General features: G+C 48.1%; 1 protein-coding gene across 1 annotated transcript in view; it reads right to left on the reverse strand.

Annotated features, from left to right (window-relative positions):
* The window catches only part of TF (transferrin), a 68,788-nt gene that overhangs the window by 13,596 nt on the left and 28,042 nt on the right, over positions 1-27,150 (reverse strand). Inside the window, exons 14-23 of the mRNA XM_038415100.2 lie at positions 26,769-26,833; positions 25,447-25,631; positions 23,059-23,245; positions 22,040-22,063; positions 15,651-15,917; positions 14,495-14,589; positions 12,464-12,541; positions 10,459-10,541; positions 2,501-2,637; positions 1,055-1,109 (exon numbers count right to left, since the gene is read on the reverse strand). Of these exons, the coding sequence (XP_038271028.1) occupies positions 1,055-1,109; positions 2,501-2,637; positions 10,459-10,541; positions 12,464-12,541; positions 14,495-14,589; positions 15,651-15,917; positions 22,040-22,063; positions 23,059-23,245; positions 25,447-25,631; positions 26,769-26,833 (1,176 nt within the window). The remainder of the gene's footprint in view (positions 1-1,054; positions 1,110-2,500; positions 2,638-10,458; positions 10,542-12,463; positions 12,542-14,494; positions 14,590-15,650; positions 15,918-22,039; positions 22,064-23,058; positions 23,246-25,446; positions 25,632-26,768; positions 26,834-27,150) is intronic.

The raw sequence follows: 27,150 nt of genomic DNA on the forward strand, positions 1-27,150 counted from the left end.
TATTTGAACCCACCAATGCAGCAGAGACCTCATTTTACGGACAACACACAGGATACGTTGCTGGTCAGGCTTGGCTGGAAAAGAACCTGCCATGCCGAGAAGAGCCAGTGTAGTGTTTTGAGGGGACTGTATAGCAGGAGGCAAACAACATGGGAATCGCAAGGCCCTGTTCAGTGCTGGCACGCTAGCCAGTGAGTTCTAAGCAGAAACCCCGTCTCAGAACACAAATAACCTGCAAACATCTAACATCGGAACTGCAGAAAATTACCCTGCAGCCTCTTTCCCCTCTGAGCTCCATAATGCGGATCTAATTCTGTTTATGAAAGGGAGGGGCGTGCATTCAGGCTGGAACAGGCCCCATTTAAATAACACCACCGCCATCTACTGGACAAAGTGCAGAAGTGATTTAATAGGCCGACCAGAGCAGACTCAGTCTGGTTACAATCATGGGGAGCAAGACTGACTGGATCGAATAGGTTCTGATTTTCAGTTCTCCTAGAAATCAGGTGCCACACTGACTGTCCCAGGAAGGCCTAATGAGCTGATGACTCCATGATTGATTAAATCCTCATCATTTTAATCTGAATGTGGTCATAGCAGACAAGTAGAGAGAGGTTCCCTCTCCTCTGCCCTCCCACTTTCTATTTTTTTAAACACTTAAAGGGCAGAATTGGATAATACAACCAATAGCAGCTGCATCACCTTCCTTGTAAGTGAACTCTGCAGCGTGTTGTGAACACGTAACCCGCTGGAACACAGGAGAGCTCTGTCACTGCTCCTGCCATGGAGCAGTAGTTAAGGTCCAACATTCCCTCCCCAGTAGATTAAGAGCCTGTGGGCACACCCACTTTTTGCATCCATGTTTTCATTCAGAAAATCCCCACGTGACAGGGCTGCTGTGATTTTACTAGCTTTTGTATTGGCTCCTTTCTTCACTGTGAAATGGCCACACACATGCACAAAAGGCAACTTTTGCTTGACAAGAGAGGAGATCAGTGAGGGTAAAATAGGGAGGGGGCACTGAGATGTCTAACAAAATCCACTCCACACTTACAGTTCTTTCTCCAGCTGCTGCTGAATAAGCTTGGCCGATTTTGCCATCGTGATATCTAGAAAAAAAGTGGTTTAAAAAAATTACACTTGGATCGTCATCATTTTCTTTCCAAGACATGGAAAAGTGGGCTCCGTGTGGGGATGAACGCTCAGTGATGAGACCCCATTGCTATAATACTATCACCTGGTATTTTAACCAGCGCCCCATGTAAATTAAGGCTGGCTGGAGTTACAGTCAACAGCAAGACCCCCTACTTTCTGTGTCAGTCCAGTGTTGCAAACTGGAATTCTGCAGCTGCCTCAGGTAGATTACAGAATGGAAGTGTTTGTTTGAATTACATATGAAAGTGAACAACACAGCAAGGACAGATTCCCTTGTGTTATTTTGATATTAAATTACACTGACTTCACATTGCCTGAGCTTTCAGTGTGCTGCAGGCGTCTGTCTATTGGAGACATAACTTTGCAGCATAGCTAATGCTGACATTCAAATTGCGACTCTGTTTCAGAGGCAACACTGCAAAATGCACAGAGGCAGCTGACACTGCTCTTGGGGCTACTGTATTATGCTGGTTGCAGATTCAGGAAGACAACTCTGCAGGGTGCACTCTGTTCACCTTTGGAAAATTGTCTTCTCTACCTCAATGGCTCACTAATAAGCTGCCTCTCCCCAGGTAACTCCTGTGCAGTTGGGATCATCGAAGCACCAGAGCCCCTACATAACCTGGAGAAGCAGGGCTGGTGGTAGCATTCTTGCCTAGAGCTCTTTGACTCTGGAATTGTTCCCCCCCTTACTTTGGTGGGGTCCAGACTTGGACAGGACACACCAGGTTTTTCTATGTGGTCCTGTCAAAGGGCATGCCTGCCCTTTTGCGCTCCTGCTGAGGCCTGCCTCAGTTTCCCCTTCACTCAAAGCTCCTTAAAACGTCCACACAAGCCAGATATTCAAAACATTCCTGTCCTGGGTTCCAATTTATTAAGTCCGGCACAAAGGTCTTTCAATAAAGAACTCAAACTTACACAGCCTTTGCTCCAGTCCAAAGTTGGGCCCAGCCTCCCCTCGCTGAGGGTCTGTCTTCCTGCTCTCCCAGCACCTCTTGCCTGGAGTTTGCCTTTTCCACAAGCCTTCTGTTCTAACTCAGGAACCTTCTTACTCCCTGCACTGTCTGCAGGCACCTGCCAACCCATCTGCTGCAATTTCCCCCTTTATAAGGCCCAGGTGCGTTCTCTTAGTCCAACTGGACAGCAGGGCAGTGGACCAAGTCCCACTTAAAGAGCTAGTCGTCCTTTGACAGGTCCCCTAACCTCTTTTTGCCCACCCAACACCCATGTCAGCCAAGAAAAGAGATAGCAGAACACTGCAGATTCTATGAGCTAACCCAGAAAGACCTGGCCTATTCAACATCCAGCCCCCAGGGGCTGTAGTTTCCCAATCAACGAACAGTACCTTGCTTGTTGCAGGCTATCACCAGTGGCAGAGCATTTTTCAGCACGGTGCAGTCAGTCAGGACCTGGTACAGGAACTCTGCCACGTCCTTCACCTCCCGCTGGAACGCTACGCTGTCCACGACAAACACGATCGCTCTGTGCAAAAGGAAGTGAACACAACATAGCCATGGGCTGGCAGGCTCAGACTGCCTAACAGCCCACACCCCAAGTCCTCATCCCCAGAGGGGTTTTCCCCCAGTGGATTGTCACATGATCACTCAGCACGCTTTTATTTTGGAATCGTTCAGAGCGCTCCTGATGAAGAAAAGGGCCAGCACAGGCCAAGCCTTCCCACGCAGTTCTGCCAATTCACTCGAGCCCTGACCAGGGCTGGGTGATCAACAGACTTTTCTGTTCACTGGCAATGCTGGAAAAGTAAAAAAAAAAAAAAAAAAAACCCACCATTTCAGCTGGAACAAAACCTCTCAGCTGGCTCAGTTCACATTGTGAGGTTCTAAACATAAAGTGAAAGAAAATTGCAAACTGGAACAAAACCAGAATAGTTTGTTTTGTTCAAATCACATCATTTCATTTAGAAGCCCCACCTCCCGATTGAAATAATTCAGCGCATTGGACCCAGACTGTCACCGCACTCCGGGGCTGCTGAATCTGCAATTTTTGCCAGCAGATTTGAAAAATTTCCATCAAAAAGTTGCGCCCGGCTCTAGTCCTGACCTGCAGCACCATCACTGTGACGGGTTTGGTCACAGAGACCCACTTGGGACTGTTACCTGATGTGCTGAAACTACCTCCGAGCCTGTTTTCCCTGTCAGCTTGGGACTCCAGAACCCTGTCTTGTTGAGCCAGACACACTAGTCTGTTGCAATACAACAGTCTGGTCCATGCCTCCAAAGCTGCAGACTTTCACCAAAAACTGCTCAGCAAAGTTACCTATCTCCAGCACCCAGACACCCAGTTCCCAATGGCATCCAAACCTCAAATAAATCCGTTTTACTATGTATAAAGCTTATAGAGGGTAAACTCAAATTGTCAGGCCTCTATAACACTGATAGAGAGATATGCACAGCTGTTTGCTCCCCCAAGTATTAATCAATTACTCTGGGTTAATTAATAAACAAAAGTGATTTTATTAAGTATAAAAAGTAGGATTTAAGTGGTTTCAAGTAACAACAGACAGAACAAAGTAAGTTACCAAGCAAAATAAAAACAATACATTAAGAAACTGAATACAGATAAAATCTCACCCTTAGAGATGTTCCAATAAGCTTCTTTTACAGACTTGACTCCTTCCTAGTCTGGGCCCAATCCTTTCCCCTGGTACAGTTCTTGGCAGCCCTCTTTGTTCTATTCCACCCCTTTTTATAGCTTTGGCACAAGGCGGGGATCCTTTGTCTCTCTCCGAGTTCCCATCCCTTCTTCTAAATGAAAAAGCACCAGATTTAAGATGGATTGCAATACCAGGTGACATGGTCACATGTCCTGCGAGTCCCCAAGCGTCTATTCTTCCCGGCCTGACTCACAGGAACACAGGAAGGCTTTACAAGTAAACAGAGCCATTTACAACCAATTGTCCTAGTTAATGGGAGCCATCAAGATTCTAAATCACCATTAATGGCCCACCACTTTGCATAATTACTGTCCACGCTCCCCCCTGCAGCCCTTGTCCCAAAACTCTTTCCCTTGTGCCCCCATGTTCCCTCCAACTCACTTTCCCCAACATCTGGGTTCTTACCGCCACCAGCTGCCTCCAACACCTGTAGCTTCACCACCCAGCCCTGAAAACTACAACCCTTACCCACTGCACTCAACCCCCATTACCATGCAGTACAGCCATCCTGAAGTGCACAACTCATTGCACAGCACTCCAGACAGGAAGGCTGAGTATGATAACAGGAGATACGCAAATCTGTGATTGTATGTTCCCCACCCCCTTGCCCTGTTTCCCAAGCAGTTATGTTTCTTTTTAATAAATGAATTTTCTTTTCATTAAATGGATTTTTTGGCTTTGAAAAAATTCATTATTACATAAAGTAAAAGATACCTTAGCCCAGGAAAGAAACAGGCACTGCAAGTCATTGTAGCAAACACAGATTCCTACTAACATTGGAACTCCCGTGCAGGGCACCAGACATTACTGGTGGCTTTCAGCCTCAATTTGCTCCCTCAAGGAATCCCTAATTCTTACAGCCCCGTGCTGGGCCCCTCTAATAGTTCTGCTCTCTGGCTGTTCAAATTCAGCCTCCAGGTGTTGAGCCTTCAAGTTCCATACCCGAGTGAATCGTTCACCCTTCCCTTCACAAATGTTATGGATGGTACAGCACGCGGATATAACTGCAGAGATGCTGTCATCGGCCAGGTCCAGCTTCCCATACAGAGAGCGCCAGCGGCCCTTTAAACGGCCAAAAGCACACTCCACAGTCATTCTGCACTGGCTCAGCCTGTTGTTGAACCATTCCTTGCTGCTGTCAAGACTCCCTATGTAGGGTTTCATGAGCCACGGCATTAAAGGGTTGGCGGCGTATCCAAGGATCACAAATGGGTATTTCCACTTCCCCTATGGTGATCTTCTGGTCTGGGAAAAAAGTCCCGGCTTACAGCTTCCTGAACAGGCCAGTGTTCCAAAAGATGCGTGCATCATGCACCTTTCTGGACCAGCCTGAGTTAATGTCAATGAAATGCCAACGATGATCCACAAGCGCCTGGAGAACCATCAAGAAATATCCCTTCCGATTAATGTACTCGGAAGCTAGGTGGGCTGGTGCCAGAATTAGAATATGCGTCCCATCTATCACCCCTCCGCAGTTAGGAAAACCCATTTGTGCAAAGCCATCCACAACGTCATGCACGTTACCCGGAGTCACGGTTCTTCTGAGAAGGATGCGATTAATGGTCATGCAAACTTGCATCAACACGATTCCAACGGTCAACTTCCCCACTCCAAACTGGTTAGCGACCTATCGATAGCTGTCTGGAGTTCCCAGCTTCCAGACTGCAATAGCCACCCGCTTCTCCACCATCAGGGCAGCTCTCAATCTCGTGTCTTTGCGCTGCAGGGTGGGGGCGAGCGCCTCACACAGACCCATGAAAGTGTTTTTTCTCATTGGAAAGTTCTGCAGCCACTGCTTGTCATCCCAGACTTGCATGATGATGTGATCCCACCACTCAGTGCTTGTGTCCCGAGCCCAAAAGCAGCGTTCCATGGTGGTGAGCATGTCCGTGAATGCCACAAGCAAACTCATGTCTTATGCGTTACTCGAGTCAATATCATTGTCAGAACCCTCACTGTCACTTTGGATCATAAGGAATAACTCGACTGCCAAATGTGACTGCTGGCAAGACTCGTCAGCATACTCCTCAGCAGTTCGGATTCCATTCCAGCAGACTGAAAGGGAAGACAGAGCACGCAGTACAAAAAATGTTGAAAGACAGCGCCAAATATGGATGGAAGCACAGGGATTGCTGGGATGCGAACCAATGCATCATGGGGCATTGGGACAGGACCCAGAATACCCTGCCCCTTCCCACAAGCCACAGCGCCAGAATGGAAAGAGGTGCTCTGTGGGATAGCTGCCCATAATGCACCGCTCCCAATGCCGCCGCAAGTGCTGCAAATGTGGCCATGACAGTGCACTTGTTCCCATCAGTGTGGACAGACTGCAGCACTTCCCCTACTGCGCTCTCCAAAGGCGGGTTTAACTCAAAGCGCTCTACATCTGCAAGTGTAGCCATGCCCTTAGTCTCTCTCTGAGTTCCCAGCCCTCATTCTAAATGGAAAAGCACCAGATTTAAGATGGATTCCAGTACCAGGTGACATGGTCAGATGTCCTGTGGGTCCCCAAGCCTTCATTCTTCCCAGCCTGACTCACAGGAACACAGGAAGTCTTATAAGTAAACAGAGCCATTTACAACCAATTGTCCTTGTTAATGGGAGCCATCAAGATTCCAAACCACCATTAATGGCCCACACTTTACATAGTTACAATAGGACTTTAGAGTAATACTTCATATTTCTAGCTTCAGATACCAGAATGATATAGTCATACAAATAGGATGAACACACTCAGTAAATTATAAGCTTTGTAATGATACCTTACAAGAGACCTTTTGCAAAAGGCATATTCCAATTACATTATATTTATACTCATAAGCATATTTCCATAAACATACGGAGTTCAACATCACAGTCACTTCCATGGGGGCCCACACAGGATGCACCTAAATCTGGACTGGGGCGTCCTTCTTGAGCTGTGCTGCACGCTCTCCTGGGAAAGTCCTCAAGCCAGAGATGGAGAGAGGCACCAAGGTAAATTCACCTCCCTTATTCTCTAGAATAGTCCCCTGTAATACTTTCCGACTGTTCAATCCAGCCCACTTCTAAGAAGAAGCTGCCCACTGTGCTAGCAGGTACGAAAATAAGATTATCAAATGTATTTTCACTCCTGACCATGCCACAGTTGAACCCAGGACCAGGTTCAAAATACAAAAGCTTGTATTTCTCTAAATAAGCATTATCCCACTCTTGACCACAATCGCAGACTTGGACAACTAAAACACATCCCACCCAGCAAGAAGCCATTAGCCGTTAACTCAGTATCTTGTCTTTGAGAGCAGGTTTCCCAGAGGATTGGCAGAAAAAAAATGCTCCCTTACTAGGACAGTCTCTGTACTATACACAATGGGAAGCACGAGCCCCTCATAGAAGAGGAGGTAGGAGGCCTGGACACTTTAATAAAAATTTAACCAAAGTTACAAACAAGCAACTATGTCATTCACGTCAGCCACATAACTAGTAATGTACTTTCATTAAGGCCTTCTCCTAGCTACTGCTGGGGATCAGGGCTCGAGAAGAAGTGGGCCTGCAGGCTGGCTATGGAACACCAGAAAGAATGGGATTTCTTTCTTGGCAGCATTGTTTAGGATTACAATTACCCCCACCACCATGTCTCATGTCTGAGCAAGCCTGGATTTAACACCAGGGAGCCAAGAGGCTGCATTTTGACAGGCTGAAGTGACAGACTAGTAGAATTCCTTATCTGAACGGCTGCAACAGACAATACTGTTAGACTACAGATATTCAGGCCTGTCTGTAAAGGCCTATACTTTAAGAACTTAGCTGTATTTTTATCACTTAGCTAGTTACAGGGGTATAAAAACAAAGAATCAAAATCACAGTCCTCCTGTGTAAGGGCCTTCTCTCACAAGGATAGTCTGAGGCCTTGCTTTTAGGCTAAGGTCTTTGGCTAAGCAGGAGGGGCAACCATAAAAGCTGGGAAGCATACGGTCACATCCTCACATCCCAAACCTTTCACATTGAATAAGGTGGTATTGGGCTATTAGGAAGACGATCCTGTCCTGACAGTGCCCATCACCACCAGATAAAGAAACAGTAAAGAAAACTGTTTGATAGCATCCTGTCTGGCAAGAAATCATGCATCAATGGTTGTGGCTGTGAAACCGTCATTTCCATATGTTTTATCTTTATGGCCCCCTCTTTTCTATTGTTAATCTGTCTGGTTCTCTAATTGTTTCTGTCTGCTGTATAATTAATTTTGCTAGGTGCAAGTTAATTAGGGTAGTGGAATATACTTGGTTAAAGAATTATGTTACAATATCTTAGGATTGGTTAGTTAAATTTCAGTAAAATGATTGGTTAAGATATAGCTGAGAATATTACTATATAAACTGGGGTCAAACAGGAAGTGCAGGGGAAATTGGAATCATGTTTGCTAAGGTGGGGGAATGGGAACAGGGACTCAGGCAAGGCTTTGCAACGTCAGAGCTGGGAAGGGAACACTGGGGAACAGACTATCAGAGACACATATGACTGGTGTGAAGGGCTTTGGAATATGCTTGCTTGGAAACTAACCCCAATAAACATTGCATTGTCTGCATTTCAGACTTCTAGTCTTTTGCTGCTTGCTGTCTGTCATGGAGCGTGGGGGAGTCAGGGCCCAGCACCCCCCACTTCCTGCGATTCACCCTGACTCTCAGCCAGCCAGTAAAACAGAAGGTTTATTAGACCACAGAAGCACAGTCCAAAACAGAGCTTGTAGGTACAGAAAACAGGATCCCTCAGTCAGGTCCATTTTGGGAGGGTAGGGAGCCCAGATCCCGGTGCTGGGCCTTCCTCCATTTCCCCAACCAGCTCCAAACTGAGATTCCTTCCAGCCTCTTCTCTGGCCTTTGTCTCTTTCCCAGGGCCAGGAGGCCACCTGATCTCTTTGTTCTCTAACACCTTCAGTTAGTACCTTGCAGGGGAGGGGCCCAGGCCATCAGATGCCAGGAGAAAGGGTGTCAGCCATTCTCTGTGCAGACCGCATCACTCCTGCCCTCTAGGGCTCTGCAACAATCACACACCCTTATCCCACCACCTAGATCCTTAAGAAATGCATAGGGGAAAATGAGGTACCCACACAGCATTCAGAGAAAAATATTAAGAACAGTCCCAATTCGTCATACTGTCTGCATGCCAAGAACCAGGGAAGTGGGAGGATGAAGGGAAAGCCCTCTAAGAAATACCATCAAGGGCAGAGGATTTAATGCATCAGCAATTGGTTCTTGTGTTCAGAACACATCCCAAGTCAAAGCCACTTTTTGGCCTGACCTCTGGAGGCCCTTTGTTTACAACAGCAAACCATTTCCTACATCTGGTGATCTGCTCAGAAATTAACCAGAACTGGAAAGCTACAGATCATGATTGAGGGGCACTGGCAGAGGCTCAGCTCTGGAACACCTAGGGCAGATTAGCAACGTGAATGCAGCATAGGCAAGCTCTCTTCCCCTGTGCATAGCCAACCTCCTGCTAACACTATGGTATGGATGGCTCAGCAGCTCCCACCAGTTATCAGCTGATATCAACCCTCCCAAAGAGAGCCCGAGAACCCTCCCAGTGACTGACATTAATTTTGAAATGTAAAAGAGAAAGTCATTTCCCAATGCACCCTTAGTCTGAACCCAGGCCACTATCTGAGGCTGTGAAGCAGGACACAGGAAGAAGTACAGGATTTAACTAGCACAGGAAAGATTTTAAAAAAGGGGAAAAGTCCCAAGGAGCATGGATTGTACTAGCTTGCGGTGCTGAAGATCCACTCTTAAAGCTCAATTGTGCTCCCTCCCCTAAATAAAACAAACAAACAAACTTGATGGGTTCACTTTCCTGGTGCTATTTCAAAAAGCTGGTATCAAAAATCCAGCAAAGAACTGCCTTCAGCTCTCTCTATGCTGCCCTCTGAGGCAAGTCCCCTGAACTAAGAGTTGCTCCATTACATAGAAGCTTGGACTATATTGAATAAAATGTTGGGAATGCAATTCTGCTAAATGCTACCTGCATGCTCTGTCTGTACAATGGGGCCAGGCAGCTATGCTATCCTGGCTGCCACATTGAAAGCTTTGCAGGGTTTGACACGAACAGCACTGTGGGAGGCCTCCAAGGAAAGTCTAGGTGCTGCACGAGCAACCTTATTGATTCAGTATCATAGGTGACTTTCTGCTCAAAGGCAACACTGAACCCCTGCCCCAATCAGCATGGGTCAGTGTGCTGGACAGGTGGGGGTGCTGCCTTACCAGGGATGCCAGTGTGATGTTTGCTTATCATGGTATGAAGCAACACCTGCCACGTGCAGAGTTGAGAGAAACCTCCTTCTACTCTCTCCAGAAATGCACACACCAGTTCCATGTGCATTTCCCATTGCCTACTACCACCCTCTTCCTGTGCCCTCCCCCCATCCCAACATGGCAGAGCAGTTCCGGGGGATGGAAGGGTGGAGGAAATGAAGGAGATTGCACGTTAGTTTTTGACCTTATAACACAGGGCAAAAGAGAACAGCTCCAGATAGGGGCTCCAGATTTGCTCGAATCTCTCTGAACTCACGCCTCAACCCACCCTTTGTATCATAATTTGGCCTCTCTCCATTTACAGACTGAAGCATCCATCTCCTCCATTCTTCAACCACTTACCTAGCTGCAGCTTTGAACTTCTCCAAGAACTGAAGTCGCAAGCTCTCATGGCCTGGGAGGTCAATCAGCGTCACACTAGAGCCCTGTAAATGGACCAGAAGCAGTAACAGTTCCATCAATATTTAATCCACAAATATGCACGATCATGCAGGCCTGGGTAATAAAATATGTATCAAGACACACGATAGTTCATCTTCTACAGCCAGCCAGGGCCTACACGGCAAACAAGGCTGCTTTGCTGTTCCCCAACCCCTTTTAGTATCATCATTTCTCCTACAGCATATGAGTCCCAAATCTCCCACTTATTTGCTGTTGATAGGCAGCCTCTATACGTGAGCGTAAGAGGCCCCCATGCCACCATCACAACTATCTCTCCTCTAAGCCCAGCTGCAGGCTGATTTAAACTGCTAGTTGAACCTTTCCCCACACACTTCTTACGTTCACAAGCATGGTCGTGTTTTGTGTTGCTACAACTAGTTATAAGTAAGGCTAAGAGTTTGTCACGGATTCCGTGACTTTCCAGGACCTCCAGGACTTCTGCAGTGGCTCCTGCGGCTGCCCCAGGGGCCATCTGAGCAGCTCGGGCAGCCCCTGGGCCAGCTGCACTGGCCGCTACGGGAGCGGTCTCAGGCCACTGCACCCACCTTCCCCAACAGCAACAGGAGTTTGGGTATGGGAGGGGACTCAGGGCTGGGGTGCAGGAGAGGGCTCGGGCGGGACTTGCCTCGCGGAGGCTCCGCGGAAGCAGCGACATCCCTCGGCTCCTAGGCGGAGGGGCCAAGCCACTCTATGCACTGCCTTCGCCTGCAGGCATCACCCCCGCAGCACCCATTAACTGCGGTTCCCAGCCAATTGGAGCTGCGGAACTGGCACTCAGGGAGGAGGCAGCGTGCAGAGCTGCCTGGCTGTGCCTCCCCCCTCTGCCTAGGAGCTGAGGGATGTCGCCACTTCCAGGGTGGCACCGAGCAAGGTAGGAAGCCTGCCAGCAATGCCACCACTACCCATGGCGCCGCCACTGCCCCCCACACCACCATCACAGATGGCGGCGCTGCCACCCTCCCTGGCTCCCAGGGGGAGGGGAAATGCGGTCAGGGGTAAGAGGGTTGAGGCTGGGGTCACCGTTGGGGTGGGCATGGGGCTGGCAACCAGGGGCAGGAGCAGAGATGGGTGCCGCTCCCTCCCTACCCCCGGTGAGGGCTGGCCCGGGCCCAACCATGCACCACTAAATATTCCTCAGCTTCCCTCTAGGAGAGGAAGCCCCACAGATTGGGGACCTCTGCCCTAAAATTTGTATAGGCCTTTCACAAAACAAGGAGAAAAATATATGTCTAAAACCAGAAAATATGATTATAAGTTTACAAATATTAGCAGCATGAGGTTGGTGTAAGACTTAAATAACTAGACTTCAAGTTGAGAGCGTCCCTTGAACTCGGGGTTAAAGTTTTGTGGAGATTTTTGTGGCTTCTTCTGGACCAGCCCCCTTTCCTAATATGGTTCCCTTCTCATGACTCCCGCCCCATCAGCGCCATGCATATTTTATTTAGCTTATGAACACACTTCTTAATATCTAAATAATCCCCCAACCAACCTCCTTAAAAGACTGGAACAAATCTGTAGTTTCTAGATCAAGCCACTTTGAAGATATGATGAGCCAAAAAAACTAAAAATATAAACTGACAATGGAATGAAACCCACTTGAACTTCTCACACCTCCATTCCCTCTCTGCCCTTCCATCACGGATTTGTCCCAGCCTCTCTAGAAAGATTCTACTCCAGGTTAAGACCAATCGAGTGAAATTTTAGGCAGACCGGTTCCAGTTTTGGCAAAGCTTGGAGGAGGAGACACCAAATCAGATTGATAGCTTCCGCTTAACTATGCAGAGACTAGTGCCTCTCTCTGCGGAATCTGACTGTAATCAGCTGTAAATTCTAAGGCCACCAACTCACAACCAAACTCATCAAGTCCCAAGAGTTTTATGCAAAATCCAAACCAGTGTCTGCTTACCTTGTCATTACTGACTCTGTAAACAGCAGAGCTATCAGTTATGGAGGTCTGGGTATTTCGGTAAGTGCCTGTTAACAGCTATTAAAAATAAAACAAGACAGAGGAAAATCAATCCTATTTCCAGGCTTCAGAGAAAATGGTTTTTCTACTCAGTGAAATTTCAGCAAAATGATGGAATTGTCTATTTTAGGAAATGTTAAACTGATTGTGTCCTATCATGCCAGGAACTTCCCAATCAATGAACATTGGCTGGCTCCATCTCCATGGAACACTTCCATCCCCCCAAATGAATGGCTCCAACACCAAGCCTAATTCAAAGCTGCCATTAATGCTTAATCACAGTCCAGAATGACATGCAATTACAATACTCTAGGCAGTTTCCTCTCAAGAAAACACTAAACATTCTTTGCTCTGTATCCCAGCAGCCTTACTGGAAACAGAACAGGGACACTGAAGACTACCCAAGCAAACAAAAAGCAGCATGTTGAGCTATAATTAGTTTTTAGTTATGTACGAACCAGTTGTTTAATCAGCCTGATTTCTAAAATGAGGGATTAAACAACATTTAGAACAAGGTAATCGAAATACAGGAATATATAAAGAGATGAACTCAGCTTTGAGACTTCTTTTAAAAAAAGAATAAAATATCATAGGTCTGATAATTGGCCCACATTATAATCAAACTGATTGGGAAAGTGTGATAGATTTAAATACATGTTTTAAAATGGCATTTACAAAGTCATCATTTCCAGTTCTTTTCAAAACTGAATAAATAATGTGCCAATTAGAAAAAAAATAGGTTTTCTAATCTTCATGTTTCAAGGAGCATTTTGCAAACAAGAGGGAATAAAACAAAGTGCAGCAGATTCTGCTTATTAGCAACCCCTCAGTGGCATGCAAAAAGTTGCCATTATCTAGCAGTTGCCAGTAAGTGGAAGGCATGTTTGCAGGCTGCAACCAGGGTAGGAAACGCTGGCCTGCAACTTGTAGGGCTGCAGCCAAGGAAACGTGCCTGCAGGCAGCCGGGCTGCAGCCCAGATACTGGGGCTTCTACAGTGAGTAGGGGCAATGGAAATCCACAGAGCGGCCCAGCACCTTAACTCTCCAGGGATTGCCAGTGCTTTCTTCCCTGGTGCAGCCCGGGGAGCACAAGGTGAGGTACTGTGAAGCTCTGGCACCTGGGCTGCAGCCAGAGGTGAAAGTAAGCCGGTACGGTACAGCGCAGCATACCGGTAAGAAAATGGCTGCCGGTACACAGCTGACCATGCCGGCATGATTGGGGGGGAAGGGAGGAGGCAAAAGGGGCAGCTGTCCTGGGGCCCATGCCAGCGACCGGAGCCCCAGGCCCTTTAAATTGCTGTGAGAGCCCTGGCCGGCGCAGGCCAGGCAGCACCAAAGGGCTGGCTGGGGGAGTCTAGCCCCGCCCCCCCACCACCTTGCCCAGGACCCCGGCCGCCCTGCGTACCGGTAAGTCTGTTAAGTTACTTTCACCCCTGGCTGCAGCTCCTTTCTCCAGCCTCCCCACACAGTCCTCAGCCCCTGACCTCCTGTGCAATCCATGTGCACAGGCAAGCTTGCTGGGCTGCAGCCTCAGAAGGAAGCACTAGGGGCTGCAGGCAGGTTTGCTGGGCTGCAGCTAGAGAAGGCCCGTTCCAGCACTTCCTTCCCTGGCTGCAGCTTGCAAACCTACCTGCAGCTGGAGTCTTCCTCCTAAAAAAACTGTCCTTAATAAATGGCATGGCATGCCATAGCCAATGTCTGAATCCTCGTAACCATAAAGTCAATGCGACAGGGCTGATTCCCAACAAAATGATGCTATTAACCAGAAGTTGTTAACATCCAGGTTTCTATTAAGCAGAATCTACTATACTGTACTTGCAAGTTTTAATTTAAAGAGAATTCTCCCCTTCCACAAATGCACCCAAAGAGCCCATTAAAGGTTTGAAAAGAAGAGCACGAGCCACTCAGCTTTCATTCGCCTTGCCAATCTCAGTGGCAGAAGTACTATAAAACACACAAGACCTTACTTACTCGGACAAACAGCAGTGTTTTTCCTGAATCACAAAGGCCTACCAGAAGCACCGTCCTCCGGCTGCTCTTCCTGCCCTGGATAAGTTTCCAAACCACTGTGGAAAGAGGAAAAGTTATAGGATACCAGCATATGGCCAAATGTGCATCAATACAAACAAATTTTGGATCTGTAATTCATCATCAGTGGAAGTACTAGTCTAGATACAGCTCAGATATCTTACCCCTTTTCGCCTAACCTTGCTCTGAGCATTATGGAGGTGCCATAGCATCTTCACAGGTAACCTGGCTTTGAGTTTCATACTGACGAGGTTTAATACTACTTGTTATAGATGATTAATTAGCTAGAGTTAAAATTAAATAATACTCCCTTTAATTTTGTAAGTCCCACCATTTTTTCCTCTAAATCTCTCTAGCTGACAAATGGTTCATACTAACTTTTCTAAATTTTCCATATAGCCAAACTTCATGGAAAACTCATGGACCACATCTGAGGATATTCAGCTGCAACAGAGCAAAGTTGACCAGGGATCCTAGTTTCCCATGATACAAAAACCAAAATTCTCTGATAATAAAAACAACAAAAATCTGCGTTTTTCCACCATTAAAATGAAACGCTGAACTCTAGTTTCCTGAGCCGATATATATATATATATATACACACACAGGTATCAGTCTGAACACGTTTTACTGATATACAATAGAACCCCATTTATCCGAGCCTCCCTTAACTGGCTCTTCATATTAAGCGAGCCACCACTCACCAGGGGCTGACTGCCTGAACTCCCACCTCATCTTAAAATAAGGGATAGAAAGCTCTTTGCCACTTCTCCTGATGATCCCAATTTCTGATCATCTGATCTGGCCCCAGTCCTAATTAGATCGGATAAATGGGGTTCCGCTGTACATTAAAAGCGCATTCAAAAATAAACCACAAGAGGGGGTGGTTGTGCGCACTGAATTTGTGACACTGCTACTTTCAGTAAGTTAGGGGGTTGGGGTAACAGGCCGGGGAGGTAGGCCAGGCAGTCTGTCGGGGCGGCCGGGGGAAGGCGGGCCGGGCCGCGCCGCGCCGGATGTCGGGGGTACCGGCCAGGGGAAGGCGGGCCGGGGAGGGAGTCGGGATACCGGGCCGGGGTATCAGGCCGGGGTCACTCACGCAGGGTTAGGGCCACGGCCAGCAGCGCCAGTAGCACCGAGAGCAGGGTCGCGTCCGGCTCCCGCAGCTCCCGCCGCAGCGAGTCCAGGTAGGGCTGCAGCCCGCTTCGCTGGTGGCCCTCCAGCGCCATCCCCTGCCCCGCGCTGAGAGCCACGTGTCCTGCGCCGCGCCGTGCAGATGCATCATGGAAAACGTAGTTTCCCGCTCGCAACCGCGGACAGTCTCGTCGCAAGGGCTCTCGGGAATTGTGGTCCTTTAGGGCCTTCTCTGGAGAGCCTCAGGGGAGTTGTCTTTTTTTCCCCCTCTCCCGGCCTGGAGGACGGTGCCGTGAGCCGGGGGCCCCACAAACTGTTGGTCCCTTCTAGGGTTGCCTGGCCTGACCCAGTTTACCTCCCCACATTCCCCTGCGGAGGTCACAGGCAGAGAGGGCATCTTTCCAGGCCACTTCCACTGCTCTGAGCAGCCCAGGGCCGGGTCAGGCGCCTGCTTCTTGCTCCTCTGTAGCGCCCATGACGCCAGGGTTACCAGACATCCGGGTTTTCCTGCACACGGCCTCTCCTCTGATCTCTGTCCTAGTCGATTTTTGAAATCTACACGTCTGTGATTTTTCCTTTCTTGTCCTTTTTCCAACGTCAGTACTGGTAGAACTGCAAATCCCAGCATGCGTGTTTACCGGAGGCCGCCCTTACTTCTGCGCCGCTGCTGGCAGCAGCACTGCCTTCAGAACTGGGCGGCTGGAGAGCAGCAGCTGTGGGCCGGGATTGACTGCCTGGGAAAAGTTATGTTTAAATTTGCTTTTCATTTGTTTCTGAGGTCATCACACTTGTTGTTTATAAATATTCCATATTCAAATTGGAAAGAAACTGCGGTAGAAACTGTACTCCCCCTCCTCCCAGCAGTGTCCTCTATTTGGGAACTTGCATATGGTAATCCTACTTGGCGTGAGGGCCCAGCCCTCCTCCCATGGAACTGGTTGCACTGGGGGCCGTAGCCCGACTCTGCCAGGAGCCCAGCACCATAGGTGGCTTTGCTAAGTGCTGTCACTCAGCAATCTGCAAGCAATTGCTGCCAAACAGTCCGTAAAACTTTTAACAGCGACTCTTCTTTTTGTACCAGGATCACTGACAGTCATGCCTACCTCCTGCTCCCATGTAGGACAACCAGCGTCGCCACCACATCAGGATTTATCAATTTATAACGCCAAATAGTTCCAGAGCATGGTGGGCCATTTCCCAAAGGCTTAACAAGATGATAGTTCATGGATCACCACCAGAGTGACATGCATGAGTTCCACAGCTAAACAGGCAGTTATATGGAGCACCATGGGAGTAAGGAATCAGCCTGCTGCTGTATTCTTGAATTCTACATATGACATAGTATATTCCATACAAAAAATGGCATTAAGAGAACATTATTAGCGTTGCAAAGTCAAGTACTCAAAAGTTAGGAAAGGTTAGGATTAAGGCTTGAAGTGTGCCCCCTTGCGTATGTACATTATATTGTCTCTAATTACATGAGTACATACAGTAATATATTTTCCACAGGGCCCCTACTAAATTGCCAGATATGTAATGAATTTTTGGATATAAATAATCCATTTGAAATTACTCACATTTGATGGTACTGTTTTTTAACACATAGGGCTTGCTCCTCTAAAAATAACAACTCAGCAAGCTTCTGATAGTAGAAGCTAAAATCATTAAGTACGACTAAGATGTAAATTAGCAAAGCAGATACTACTCTCCATGATTGCTCTCCAGCTCACTAACCTCTGTTGTCTCCATATTCAGACCAATAGTTTTCTTAATAAATATGTACATGGAGAGCTACAGCAAACAAAGGGTCCAAGTTATAAGCCTGCTTCTGTTTCCAGTCAAGCAACTGCTGTACTCAAGTCGAGTGAGAGAGGTCCATGCAGTTAAAGCAGGAGTGGGAAAACTTTTTGGCCCGAGGGCCTCATCGGGGTGCAAAACTGTATGGAGGGCTGGGTAGGGAAGGCTGTGCCTCCCCAAACAGCCTGGCCCCCTTCCATTTCCCGCCTCCTGACTGCCCCCCTCAGAACCCCCGACCCATCCAACCTCCCCTGCTCCTTGTGCCCTGACTGCCCCCTCCCTGGACCCCCTGCCCCAACTGCCCCCCCAGGACCCAACCCCCTGTCCAACCCCCACTACTCCCTGTCCCCTGACTGCCCTGATCCCTGTCCACACCCCTGCCCACTGACAGGTCCCCCGGGACTCCCATGCCCTATCCAACCCCCCTCCCCCCCGTCCCCTGACCGCCCCGACCTCAAACCTCCGCCCCATCCAACCGCCCCCTGCTCCCTGTCCCCTGACTGCCCCCCGGGACTCTCTGCTCCTTATCCAACCCCCCTCCTTCCCGTTCCCTTACCAGGCCGCTCAGAGCAGGAGCTCACAGCCCCGCCACCCAGACAGAGCCAGCCGCACTGCCAGCACAGCAGCGTAACTACAGGGGACAGCAGGGGAGGGGCCAGGAGCTAGCCTCCCTGGCCAGGAGCTCAAAGGCCAGGCAGGATGGTCCCTTGGGCCGGATGTGGCCTATGGGCTGTAGTTTGCCCACCTCTGAGTTAAAGCATCACGTGCTACTAAAAAGATAAAAAGTGCCTGTCTGAGAATACACAGAGGCCTGAAAACATGCTGTCACTCTGCAAAGTAAAAACTGGCCACTTATGGTCTGATTTCAGTATTTCTGACCTCAAAGCTTTCAAAAATGTTGAGGCAGGGCCCTCTAAAAATCATGGAATGGGCTTAAAAATCTTGAGGTTTTTTTAAATAATAAATTGTGGATTCTTTTTCTATGCTTTCTTTTGCACAGGTTTTAAAAGGCACACCTAAGCTTTTTCAAGTTTTTCTCTGCAAACATCAGATCTATACATTTTCTTTTTTTGTTAATGAAAGTTGAGGTTACTCTTCACCCAGTCTCTTGACTGCAGCGGTTGGGGCTTTGGGGAAAACTCCAACCAATCACAAGCGTTAGCAACACTGGCCTAGATCAATGGGGACAACCAGGATACAAGAGCCCTAAAAAATCCCAAACTAGTGTTAGTCCAAAGGGAACTCTGAAACTGAAGCCCCTGAATCAAATATCCTGTACTTTAAGAGCACTGCTATAAATTACAGATCAGCAGCCTTGTTCGGCAAGTTAGCTTAACCTGACAGCACTTTGTAAGCTCCTTCAGGATTCAGCCTGAAGCAAGCTGGTCTGCACTAGAAATAACAAGTGTGCCACCCAGGGCAGGTGGAGGGTCCAGGGCTCCCCACAGTGGCCCAGTCTCCCTGGGCGGCTCTTACCATGGACCCACTCTAGCTTCTGGCCTGGCTGGTGGGCAGGGCCTATGGGGAAGAGGAGGAACAGGGGTGAGACTGGTGCTGCCTCTGAGCCTTAGGCAGGGGCAGAACTGGGACAAATACGGTCCTGGAGTCATTCAGCCCAGGACCAGGACTTGAACTCTGCATTTTGAGACTGTCCCACCCAATTCGGGTCACCCTAAGCAGGTATGACCCTTAACTTTAATGGCTGTATGCTGACTGGCCAATAGATATGCTAAGCAGGTTGGCTGGAGCTGGGAGAAGATATTTCCTCCTACTTGTCTGCAGTGTTTCTACCTCACACAACTTTTCACAAGTGAACCAGATTTTGAGAGGGCTTAGGCCCAGTCTGGCGCTAAGAAGCCACAGCGCCCTAGCAAATCTTAGCCCTGTGATTGGTGCCTGCCCCACTTGCCCATGCAGCAGAACAACCAGTCAGAGCTGCTGCAAGAAGGGGTTGGCTAATGTTCTCCTAGATCGTGGTGGGCAAACTTCTTGGCCCTAGGGCCACATCGGGTACAGAAATTGTGTGGAAGGCCGGGTAGGGAAGGCTGGGGGAGGCTATTCCTCCCTAAACAGTGAGCCATGGCCTGGCCCCTGCCCTCTATGCAGCCCCCTGGAACCCCCACCCCCATCCAACCCCCCCTCCCCGACTGCTCCCCAGGACTCCCACATCCTATCCAAACAGCCCTGCTCTCTGCCTCCTGACCATCCCCTCGGGACACCCGTTCCCTATCCAATCCCCCCTGTTCCCTACTTCCTGACCACCTGTGGGCCCCCCCCCCCCCGTCCCCTATCCAACCCTCCCTGCTCTCTCCACCACACGTTACCTGTGGGGTGGGGGAAATGGGGGTCTCAGTCCTTTTCCCATGTGTTTCCGCTATTTGTTTGGCTGCTCTCCCTGGCAGTCGAGCAGGCCTCGCTCCCTGTCTGGCTTTGGCTGCTGGGGACAGTGGCCAAGCATGCTTGAGATGGAGGGGGGCCCTGGCTTGCTCTGATCCTGTCCCTGGCAGCAGGGCCAAGGCCCTTGATCGCCCCTCTGCAACTGCCCCTGCTCCTCGCTCCCCGCCCCTTGACCACGCCACCCAGGAGCACCATGTCTGGCGGTGCTATAGCCGTGCCGCCTAGCTGGAGCTGCAGCCATACTGCCCAGGCGCTGGGGAAACTGTGACTCTGAGGGAAGGAGGGAGCAGAAAGAAAGGGGCCAGAGGGAAGGGTCCTGTGGGCCGGATCGCGGGCTGTAGTTTGCCTCCCTCTGTCCTAGATGGAGCCTTCTCCCCACAGCTCACCTCTGACCTGGGTCAGTCCATCCCCTTGCTCTTTCCTCTGTGTCTCCCCAACTCTTCCTCCATTGTGAGTCCTTTTAAAACCCCTGCTTTGCATTTCTGTCATAGTCTGGTTGGGGAATTTTCCACTCTGTCCACTTCCCCGTCACCCTGTAGGCACAGTACTGCCAGTGCCTACCTCAAGAGATCAAAAATCATGTCAGATCTCCCTCCCCAAAGTCACCAGACTGGCCCCCAAATCATGAGATTTATTTTAAAAGATGATTTTGGGTTTTGGTCTGTCTTTTGATGTGTGAATTTCTCCCACCCATCCCCAGGATGGGCTGCCCCGTCTCCTATCTGCATTGGGTGAAGGGAGTCTGGGTTCTGCTGCAGATGCTCTCACCCAACATCTGCCCAGCAATTAATCTTGCCCACAACCTCCAAATCAATCCTGTCCTCCAAGTCCCACAGGGGGTAGGGAGGAGGGAGTGGCCCTAAGGGGCTGGGTTCTTCCTGTTCCCTTCTTCCCCCCACCCCCGAGAATAGTGTCAACTCCTGGGGTGGAGGATTGCACTGCAGCAGAAGGACCCTGGACAGCCGTGGTGGGCTCTGATTCTAGCTCCCAGCTCTGGAGTGATGAGAAAACTGAGGTAGGGAAATGTGTGTAGGCTTTACTTTGTATAGATCTGTGTATTTCTTGTATGACTGAGTAAGGAGCAAAGAGTCCTGTCTGTATCATGCATTGCACTATTCACGTAGCCCCTTGAAGAAGTAAACTGTAATCCAGAAGGCTCATACCATCGGATGGAGTTCTGGGAGAGAGCAGGTTGAAGCTGTTGAGGAGCCTGAGGGGTCAGTACCCACCGGGCAGTTGGACTGTGCAGTCTCGGCCCTCAGGAGGGGGTACTAGATAGAGGATCAGCACCGCAAGAGTGTGCCTAGGGACCCGAAGACAGGGGCAGTGCCTGGGCTCTGTTCCATCTCTGGAGGCTGAAGGCACTCAGGGATTTGGTTGCTAGATCCCCACACAGCAGTCTGGGAGTAGCCAAGAGGGACACTTGACTGGAGCTATGACAGGCTGGTCTGACCATGCATTCTCTGAGAGAGTTGGTATGTCAATACTTTGGAGATTTTAGCTGGTTGGATACAATTGTCCTTCTGGAAAAGCACACAATAAAAATTTTCCATGCAGTGAACTATGTTTATTTGCTGCTTACAGGTGCTAACCTATTGCATCAGAAATGCTGGCCATGTAGCATTAATGGAAATTGCAGCTCAATGTTTCTGACTGGTTCCACTTGGTATCTAAGGTTTAGTGCTGAATAAGCTCTATTGGTTTGGGTTATTCTGGGTATGTATTATTATTATTTGTTACAAGAGCAGCTGTATAGATGCCTTGTTCATGCTAACAAAGAAATATGATAAGCACACCACATGCTCTGAAAAATAAATATGTACATTTCTGTGAGGTCAGGTTTTGCTATTCTGTGTTTGATAGCATTCTGTAATAGTTGAGACTCTGCAAATGCAAAGAAGAACTTCAAACCAAATCACAGCAAGCCCAATGTTAGACTCTGAGATTTTATTTCTTGCTCTGGTGACAGCAGGGAGTCATAAATCTCATGAGAACAGGCTAGACACCTCTTCAGTGGTGAGTTAAAAAGGGGAAAAGAGACAGCAGCAGTGGGACCCCAGCTAGCTAGAGTTCAGTGCTGAGAACGCTACAAGGAATGAAGCTTCCAGATTTTTCCTCCCAGGGTGAGGCGCTCCCATTAATTTGATCAGTCCAAGTCACTGAAGCTGCAGACCTGGAGAAGTTCTGTAAGGGGAAGAGAACAGGCAGATTCAGATATTGCTGGCAACTTGTTTAAACAGAAAATAAACACATCTCACATCCTACCAGCACAGATAACACTACAGTAACAATCTCTCCATATGGAAAACATACCCTAGGTTTACATGCACAAAGTGCTACAAAGAGCTCTCCCAACCCAGTCCTGACAGGAGTTCACTGTTGGGAATGGACCAGGGGCAGGCTGCTCAGAGCTATTCTGGCCATGTGTTCTCCAAGCACGAAGCACCATAGGAAATGGGGCAGGAGCACTGGCTGGCTGGAGAGCTCACAGCAATATATTGTTTCCAGCTCTCTCTGGAAAACAGTTCCAGTTGGGGAATAAACTTTTTCATAATATTAAGTGGCCAGTGGACTGGACGGGCTCAAGGGACTTGTAAGAGGATTCTTGGGCACTGGTTCAAATCTGTGCCAGGTCAGCAGGGGCCAAGAGTCGCTACCATTCACTGAGTGGACAGTGGACTGTAGGAAACGAACTGGTGATCTCAGGCTAGATTCTTAGTGGACACAAGTCCACATCTCAAAAGCCACCTTCCGTTCTTGGCTTCTCTTCTAATTTCCCTTCTTGTTGGCAATCTCAGAGGAGAGGCCAAGTACTGAATGGACGTGAAAAAGGAGCTCGTCGTCTCTTCTCCTAAGACATAGTTTCTACAGAACAGGACTGAGCACATTGGCTGGGCAGGGAAGGTTGCATCACTACTTCTCAAACTATAACTATACTAGAGCTAAATAACAGACCTTAGTGTCTGGTGATACCAATCCAGCATGGTTCAATTCATAACATTTTTACAAGAAAAAAATCTATTGGTATCTTCATAAGTCGTTGCCTTCATTTTGCTTGGAAAACTGGACTGGGCAGTGACAGACATAACTCCCTTGAGCCCCAACTCCCCATGATCTCCATGTCCATGTAGTAGAGAGATGCAGTTCATCTATTTCTCATCTGGGTTTGTTACAGTTACCTGATGGTGAGCACTTTTTGAGACTAGAGATAGAATCAAAGTATTCTTTTCCCAGATACTGCTCATAGGTTGTTCCTCTGGAGAGTTGAATCAGGCACGTGGTGGAATCCTTGAATAAAAGGTCCTTGGTTTCAGACTGAAACATCCGGAAGATATCTGTCTGAGATCCATTGCTTCCATACAATACCTGAAATACAGGAGTGAATGGGTAAATGGACGTAGATGAAAGCAAAGACTCAGCCTCATGCAAAGTCAGATCATCTGTAGGGTGCAAAGCTGGAGAAAAAGTTCTCTCACCATCAACAGAACAATGTAAGAAAAAAATGTTTGCACACACTCCCAAAAGAACTTCCTTCTACAAGGATGGGAGGAGAGCAGAAGAATCCACAAAATCCAGTAGGGGCCTCACCATGCAGATTTACCTGGAAAGAGCTCAGATACCACGGTGCTGGGCAAGGTAGAAAACCCGAATATAGAGAGCAGGGACTGCAGTATGAAGCCGTGTATCACTACATGACTGATCTTAATCAGTTTTGGTCCAATAGAAATAGTGAAAGATCTCGAAATACATATTTTCCTCATGCAGAGGGCTGGATTCTCCGGTCTCACAAGTTCACTTTGAGGCTCAACTTAAGGTGGCCAGAGATTCCCATAGGACAATTCCTCTTGTATACCAGGTGTGATGTTGCACCCCATAATGCTTTATAGAAATATGCTTATGAGTGTAAATATGACATAACAGGAATATGTTTTATGCTAGATATTCCATGTAACATATCTTTGCAAAGGTTATGTTCTACTGAATGTATTCATCTTATTCGTATGCATGTATCATTTTTATATCTGAAGTTATGAGCATTGGCTCTATGCTTGTATGTAAAGTGTTTGCTGTAGGAAGCACATAAGGCAGATTTGGTCAACATAATGTGAAGGGGTTGTTCAAGTAATCGGGAGTACTTAGCTAACAATGGACCTGGAGAGATGTCAGTCCACATCTGAGCTTTCCTGGGAATGTTCAAACTAACATGTAAACAGTGGTGTCGGCCTGTAAAGAACTGAGTGGTGCATGGACATGTGACTTGCCCATGTGACTCCAAAACTCCATCTTGTAGCTGTGATTCTTCACAGGAGAACACTAGGGGTTTCCATCCACAAGAGAGAGACTAAATAAGGCCCTGGGAAACCCCTCCATTTTGTCTTCAGCTGGCTCAAGAGATAGCCTCTCCACCCCAAAGAGATGCCTGAAAGAAACTGGAACGAAGGACAGTAACTATGGGGTTGTGAGTGATTGCTGGACCCAGACTAGGAGGAAGTCTAGTCTATCAAAGAAGCTTATTGGAACATCTCTGAAGGTGAGATTTACCTGCATTTATTTTCCTACTGTATTAGGCTTAGACTTGCGTGTTTTTATTTTATTTTGCTTGGTAATTTACTTTGTTCTGTCTGTTATTACTTGGAACCACTTAAATCCTACTTTTTATATTTAATAAAATCACATTTTACTTATTAACTAACCCAGAGCAAGTATTAATACCTGGGTGAGCAAACAGCTGTGCATATCTCTCTATCAGTGTTATAGAGGGCGAACAATTTATTAGTTTAACCTCTATAAGCTTTATACAGAATAAAATGGATTTGTTTGGGGTTTGGACCCCATTGAGAGCTGGGTATCTGGATACTGGAGACAGGAGCACTTCTTAAGCTGTTTTCAGTTAAGCCTGCAGCTTTTGGGGATGTGGTTCAGATCTGGGTCTGTGTTTGTAGCAGGCTAGCGTGTGTGGCACAATCAGGAGGTGTACCCAAGTCCCAAGCTGCCAGGGGAAACAGGCTCGGGGTAGTCTCAGCACCTCAGGTGGCAGTCCCAAGGTGGTTTCTATGACTCAACCCGTCACAGCAGGAATCTCTGCCAGCAAAAGAGGAAGGTCCTGATCGCCTCTACTTTTCTTGCAATGGTATGAAAACTATTTGTGCGTTCAGATTTCCAGTAGATGAGACAGAATATGGAAACAAGCTGAAACTGCGTGAAAAGTTTATATGGTCTGTGATGCCATAAAATATCTGACTTATGGCATCCTATGGGACTGGCACCGATGCCCACCAAAGTCAATGGGAGACCTTTCATTAAATGCAGTGGGCTGTTTGGATGAAAAAATTCAGTGTGATAGACTGCCCCACTTCTATTTCATTTGTAGCAGTACGGTCATCCACCCTCATGAATCCAAACACTGATACAGCCAACTATCTGGATTTGAACAGGGAGTTGGACTTGCTGATAAGAGTTTCTAACACTGGTTTGTGTCACTTATGCCTGACCTGTTATTGGTTCACTCTAAATGCTAAGAGGGGAATATAAAAACAAGCTGAATAGATTTCTGCCCCAGTACTGACCTGTTGGTTTATCAGCATCTGACGGACAGCAGCTGCTCTGTCTGGACGTGTGACCACAGCATGGGCAGGAACTAGAGCCAGGTGGCATTTCTTGTATTCATCAGGATGGGCGCGACTTCCATCCAGGCACAGCAACTCGAATTGATCGCTTCTCAGCCCCTTTGCCCACTCAGCAGTATTATGTCCTTGAAAGAGAATTAGATGCAGGCTCTAGAGCTGTTCGACTGCACCAGGCTTTAATCTGAGTGTGGCTGCCCATGGGGGATATCATTGGGAATGTCTGTGTGTGCTTGTATTTGGATACATGCATGTGCCTAGGAGATGTACTGACTAGAGCTCAGCAGGGAGCGGCTGGTGTGGGGGAGACTGTAAGGGAAATCTGGAGGATTTATTCACACATCTTCTGTTAATATTCATTCTACTAGAGGATGTGTGTAAATCCTCTAGGCTGGCTTGAAGACCAAAGCCAGGACTTGTGGAAATGGGTATTGAACTCTCAGGTGTAGAGACAGTGACTGGCAGACTCTCTGACAAGCTGGCTGGAGCAAGAACTCTGCATGAAGCTGTTGAGTGGGAGTTGAGCTGACTGGGGCAGGTGTGGCTTTTTAATTCCATGAGGAACGAAGAAAAGGGGGCTGAGCCTGTGGTCAGAGAACTAGGGACAGAGACAGCCTGTCCCTGCACGAAGCCCTAGGACCAGACACTCTTGGGGAGAAAGCCTGGACTGGGGTTTCTGTTCTATGATTGTTGTTTGAGTTACCAGTAAAGTCATACCCCAGGAAAGGGGTAAGACTGACCTCAGACAGAACAGGCAGGCTTTATCCGGAGCAGGGTGAGCATGCCATCTGCTCCCTGACACCAGAGCAAAGTGAGCAGGACTTGGGCCATAGACTGCAGTGACCAGCCACTGGAGTCTGAAGCTAGCATTAGTGTGTGTGCCCACCCAAATCTGCAAATTTCTATCCCTGAGCAGATAACGAGGCTTTGCCCTCCTATGACCTGATCCGAAGCCCATTGAAGGCGATGGAAAGACTCCCATTGACTTCAGCTGGCTTTGGCTCAAGCCCTTAGAGCATAGTGGGATGGCGATGAGGGGAAGCAACGCTACTAGACCATGTGCTTCATCAGCAGCTAAGTCAGCATGGGGTATTCCCATCAGCATGATGAAGTGCTCCCCTTCTCCACAGCCCTTTCTATTCTCTGTGCTTACTGACAGATCTAGTGCCTAGACCTTTGCAGCCAGCCTGTCTGTACCATAGTTTTCACGAGTATCCAGTCTCGTCATTTATGGACTCTAATGACAAGGTGAAATAATTGCATACCATCGGTGTTCTCACTGACAATTGTGTGCTTAACAAAGGCCACGTCTCCCTTCTCAACCAGACACCTAACAAATACCGAGAGAGAAGACAATCAGGAGTTACACGTGTTTGTGAATCGTTGCCTTCCCTGCACATCTGCTGTTGATACTTCTCGTCTTTTGTAACCTGAATCTGTGAGCATTTTTAGCTCTGTTAGAACTGACACAGAATTGACAAGGACAGTTAAAATGTAACCTTTTACCACCAGCAATGTGGGGAGTCCAGTGTGTATTTCACCACTGACACTTTTTAATTTAACATAAAATATAAGCTTTGTCCAATGAATAAGAAACTTGTGTGCTGTTGTCATGGGCGGCAAGTTCTATGGGCCATGGTGCCTGGA

This window comes from Dermochelys coriacea, chromosome 9, assembly GCF_009764565.3.
Source record: "Dermochelys coriacea isolate rDerCor1 chromosome 9, rDerCor1.pri.v4, whole genome shotgun sequence".
In the NCBI taxonomy this organism is placed as follows: domain Eukaryota; kingdom Metazoa; phylum Chordata; order Testudines; family Dermochelyidae; genus Dermochelys; species Dermochelys coriacea.